Below are 4,945 nucleotides of genomic sequence, written 5' to 3' on the forward strand. Positions count from 1 at the left end.
GTGCATTTTTCACCGCGCGCGTAACCGGCAGCGACAGAAACTCCCCAAAACATCAACAGCAGACGCTCGTGTGGACGAGATGGATTATTCCAGAGCCAGAGGTCAAAAGGCTCGCGGCGCTGTTGCTTTTTGTTGTTGGATTAAAACCCCCGCGGCCTCCGAATGCGTCCGTGGCGAGCCCGAACCGACGGCGGCTCCCCAGAACCCATGAGAACATTCAAAGCCACATTCACGAAACCCCCGATCTAAGCCTCGGTGCGGAAGAGCTCGCGGCCCGACTCGAAAAGCCCCGGGACACGGATGAACTGCGATTTCAAAATAAGATCTAGAGCTCGTGTTCTGGGTTTTTGTACCTGTTGATAGAATCAGTGACAAGACGCACGGCGGCGGCAAAAAAGACAAAGGGATTGGCGTTAGTTATGAATGTAACCTATTCTTTTATTTTTATTTTGTTTTATGATTAAAACATTTTTTTCTCTTTTTTTAACTTTTATAAGCGACAAACACGGGAATAAGAATAAGACCACAATAGTATCACAACCATGAAAAATTGTTTTTAGAGACGACAATTAAAGGACAATCATTCCAAGTAGTATTAGATAATGAGGCATTTTTTTCTTCTGTCAAACAAACGGGTTTTTACATTGTTTTTCCTTTTCAAAAAAAAAAAAGTAAACCCCCAAATTCAAATTACAAATAGACATTTTCTCTCTCTTTTACTAATTATACCAAAAAAAAAGAAGAAGCGTGAACGTCCGTTTTTCTTTTTTTTCTCTTTTTTTTTTTTTCTTTATCGGCGATCACGTTGACAGTCAGAGAAAAGCACATCACAGGCTGCCACTGCGGAAAACATCCATCCAGAAAACGAGACATTTACGCTCAAAATTCAGCCGTGAAAACCCCGGATTTTTGCCAGAGACGAGTTCCCCTCACGCCGCTTGACATTCGATTAAAAAAAGAAGTGAAGAAAAGAGAGGCGAGGCGGATTGAGGCCAAATCCCTCCGGCTGCAGCCACAAGCATCCGTGGAAAAGTTTGAAATCGGCGCCACCAAACTCCGTTCGAATTTCCGCTAATTTAAGAAAAGAAGGATCCCAAAAAACCGCGACAAAAATCTCGTTTAAATGGATATTTTCTGCAGTGAATGAGGCATCATTCATCCCCTCATTCATTCATTCACCCACTCACTCACACACCCATCCATCCACCCGGCCACTCCTGAGCTCCTACTACGACAGGCCTCTCATGTTATGCAGCTCAATACTGGTTCTAAATTTTCTAAAAACCGATTCTTTGGTCTATAAAAAGTACATCAACAGTTTTTAAACAGGGAGATGAATGAGTGGAGAAAAACAGCCTCGGGACATTAACGGCGGGAGCCAGAGTCGCTTTACTTTCTGCTTAAAAAAAAAAAAACACATTTCACTGTATAGAAAATCAAAATCAAAAATAAAAAAATTAGTGTTTAAATTTCTTAAAATAAAACCGTTCTCCGCCGCTTCTTCTCTAACCCACATGATACCTGATAATACTGCAAACATGCGGGCAAACCGGCTATTAGAGATATTATTCTTATTATTATTACCTTTTTTTAACTCTCAAAATTAGACCAAACTATTTTAAATACACTTTCTATAAAAAGTAATGCTTCCTCCAACAACAGCAACAGAAATGAAAAAAAAAAAAAATAAAATAATAATAATAATAAATCAGCCTACAGCCTCTGACCGTTCTCTGTTTTTATCTCAGATCACATTGCATGTCGCTGACTGACACAACTATACAGAGACAAACCCCGGACACTTAGAGTAACAGACATTATGTACACAGAAATTAAAACTGCAGGAGAGGATGGAGCAGAGGGAGAAGAAGAAGGAGGAGGAGGAGAAGAAGCCATCATCAGAATAAGAAGAAGAATAATAAGAATAAAAAATACCTGGAAACTTCAGGGCTGCTTTCTCTGAGTGTTTCTCTGTGCTGCTCTTTTTTGTTTTGCAGTTTAAGTCTCTCCTCTTTTTTCTATAGTTGGTAGTTTTATAATAATTTTGTCATTTTCGTTTTTTTTTTACAATGTAAATGTTCAGTGGAAAATGTTCAACTTACAGTTCCAGTCATTTTAAGATTCTCACTCCTTCGGGGACGGAATGAGAGGATGGATGGATGGATGGATGGATGGAGAGGCGAGGTAAGGTGGAGGGGTCGGGCTGGGGCTGAGGGTCTGGGGGTGTTAGTGTATAAGGGGGTTGGAGGTCGACCCCTGGTTTTGATGCGTAAAATAGTCAGACAAACCCCCGGAAAGTCCCGAGGAGAAGGCCGGCAGAGAGCCGGACAGAGCCGGCCGCAGAGAGTCACAGGGCAGCGAGGACGAGGACGGAGCCTGAGGGGAATTGGAGGCCGAAGCCCGGGCGGCCTGCAGGGAGCCGCCGCCGCCGCCGCCGCCACCGCCGCCGCCGGTCTGCGTGGTCATGGGCGGGTGCGGGACGTGGGGGAAAAAGTAACTGGTCTGCCCGGCCAGCAGGTTGACCGAGCACGGGTTTAAGGAGTAAGTGGCCCCGGAGCAAGGCACGGAGAGGCCACAGGGCACCGCCGAGGCCGCCAGGGCCGCCGCCGTCAGGTGGTGCGTGGCGTAGGGGAGATCCCCGCCGACCAGCCGGTCCATGCTGAGCCCGTTGGAGGACGGGAAGGACGAGTGGTTGTTGCCCATGTTCTGGGTGAGCATGGTGCTGTAGGACATGGGGTGACCCGGGTAGCCCGAGGACGTGCCGTTGTACCCCAGGGCGCCGCCGGCCCGCGGGTGGTGCAGGGAGAGGAAGGGGGACATGGGCCAGTACAGGGAGCCGGCCCGGTCCATGAAGGTCAGTCCGGAGGTCAGCCGGGCTCCCCGCTTGAAGGCCAGCTTGGCCCGCGACGTGGTGGACCGCCGCCGGAGCTTGCCGGTGGTGCCGCCGATGAACACGTCGTCGCTGCTGGGGTCCAGCATCCAGTAGTTCCCCTTGCCCGGGTCGTCGTAGTGCCGCGGCACCTTGACGAAGCACTTATTCAGGCTGAGGTTGTGGCGGATGGAGTTCTGCCAGCCCTGCTTGTTCTCCCGGTAGTAGGGGAAGTTCTTCATGATGAACTCGTAAATGCCGTTGAGCGTGAGCCGCTTCTCCGGGCTCTGCCTGATGGCCATCATGATCAACGCGTTGTAGCTAAAAGGGGGTTTTTCGTACTTGCCGCTTTTCTTTTCTCCGTCCTTGCCTCCGGCGCCGCCGTCCCCGTCTTTCCCGTCCTTCTTCTCCTCCTGCTGCTGCTGCTGCTGCTGCTGCTGCTGCTGCTGCTTCTCCTTCTCGTCCGGGCCGCTCTCCGGGCTCGACGAGTCACCTTTAGGGTCCGCTTTTCCGTCCTGCTGCGGGGCCGGGAGAGGAGCTTTCTGCTCGGCTTCGTCCGCGCCGCCGGGCCGGTGGTGGTTCTGGTGGTGGTGGTGGTGGTGGCTCTGGTGGTGATGCTGGCTCTGGTGGTTGTTGTTGTCGCTTTGCACGGCCTCCGGCACCAAACTGTTTATACTGAACGACGATTTCGGAATCATTTTCACCTCTTTGCGCTCTCCCATATCCAACATCACCGGGCAATGAGGGGGGAAAATGGCAACGACCAAAAGCGATGAACACAGCTGGGTTTCAATCTGTCCTGCCTCTGCCTGCGAACCAGGACGGGAAGGAAGGAAGGGGGGATAGATAGGAAGAAAGAAAGTATAGCCCAACAAACTATTTCATGTTCGGTTTGGGGAGAAAAAAGGAAACGCGCGCACACACACACACACAACACACACGTACACACACATCGATAGGAGACAGATAGCTGCAATTAATTAGGGAGCCGCAGCCACTAAAGCAACTAAAAAACATTGGTTGGACCTTTCCAGTCCTCAGCCAACCAGGGGAACATTAGTATTAAATATTAAGGCGTCCTCCGCGCTTTCAGCCAATCCTGACGCACGGGGAAACACACACATCCACCAATGCCGTGCACGCTGCAAAAAATGCCCACCCCGACGAGCCTTTCCGCAGCTTCCCGAGTCATAACGAGGGGGGGGGGGGAATAAAAATCTTCATTTCACCGAAATAAGGCTGGAAATCCGGAAGCCTGGAATCTGGGGCTTCATCGTCTCCAAAGCGAATGTTTCGTTGAACGTTTGTATCTTTATCATGAAACCAGCGGCCGCAGCTCGTATTTTCAGCCTCGTTTGAAACACAGACACCGGATTCGGGCCAAAAAGGAACCGTACCGGGGCAAGAAATCCTCTCCCGACCTGACTTCGTTTTTCCTTCCGACGTCTTTCACGAGAAACTCGGGCTTTCGCCGCGGCTAACACGCCCCAGCGACCCTCGCACGCGGACACTTTTTGCAGCGTAGGAAACACACTCGCCCCCATCGACACCCGTCCGCCTTCCCCTCATCCCTCCCCCAGCCTAAACTCAAACCGTCGCCGGAAAACACACACCGTGCGTGCGTACACCCAAATCCCCGCCGCTCCTCATATTTACACTCCTCCGATTCAAATATTTTCCCCTTCGGCGTCTCCAAAACCGTTTACATGCCGACGTGGAGGGAAAATAAACAGAGGAGAGGGGATCCGGAGGGCAGGCGGACGCGGACAGGACACGGTGAGGCGGTGTGTGTGTGTGTGTGTGTGTGTGTGTGTCAAGCCGCAGCGGCGCGGAAAGGCTGCGGGCCGTTTCTCCAAAGCCGAGCCTCTGTGCGTAAAATGCGCGTAAAATGTGCGCCGGGGAGGCGTAAACACGGTGTCATGTCAGTCTGCTGCTTCCAGGGAGGGTCGTGTACAAAGTGAGCTGGAGGCAGAAACCGACTCAACGTTGAGTGAATCAGACTCCAACAGCGGAGAGGTGGAGGCCGCTGCAGGACACGCGCGGGTTCCTTTAGTTTTAAGGGGTTTTCAAAGGGTG

The 4,945-nt window shown here is 50.9% G+C and overlaps 1 protein-coding gene across 1 annotated transcript; it reads right to left on the bottom strand.

Moving 5' to 3' along the window:
* Positions 1-736: 736 nt before the first annotated feature.
* Positions 737-4,505, bottom strand: foxg1a (forkhead box G1a). The gene is made up of 2 exons (XM_040137540.1): positions 4,483-4,505; positions 737-3,745 (listed from the first exon to the last, which is right to left on the bottom strand). Exon 2 carries the CDS (start codon positions 3,598-3,600, stop codon positions 2,227-2,229), a length of 1,374 nt encoding a protein of 457 aa, XP_039993474.1. The 5' UTR covers positions 3,601-3,745; positions 4,483-4,505; the 3' UTR covers positions 737-2,226.
* Positions 4,506-4,945: the final 440 nt, after the last annotated feature.

The sequence above is a fragment of the Xiphias gladius genome, chromosome 10 (assembly GCF_016859285.1).
Source record: "Xiphias gladius isolate SHS-SW01 ecotype Sanya breed wild chromosome 10, ASM1685928v1, whole genome shotgun sequence".
NCBI classification, from domain to species: Eukaryota; Metazoa; Chordata; class Actinopteri; order Istiophoriformes; family Xiphiidae; genus Xiphias; species Xiphias gladius.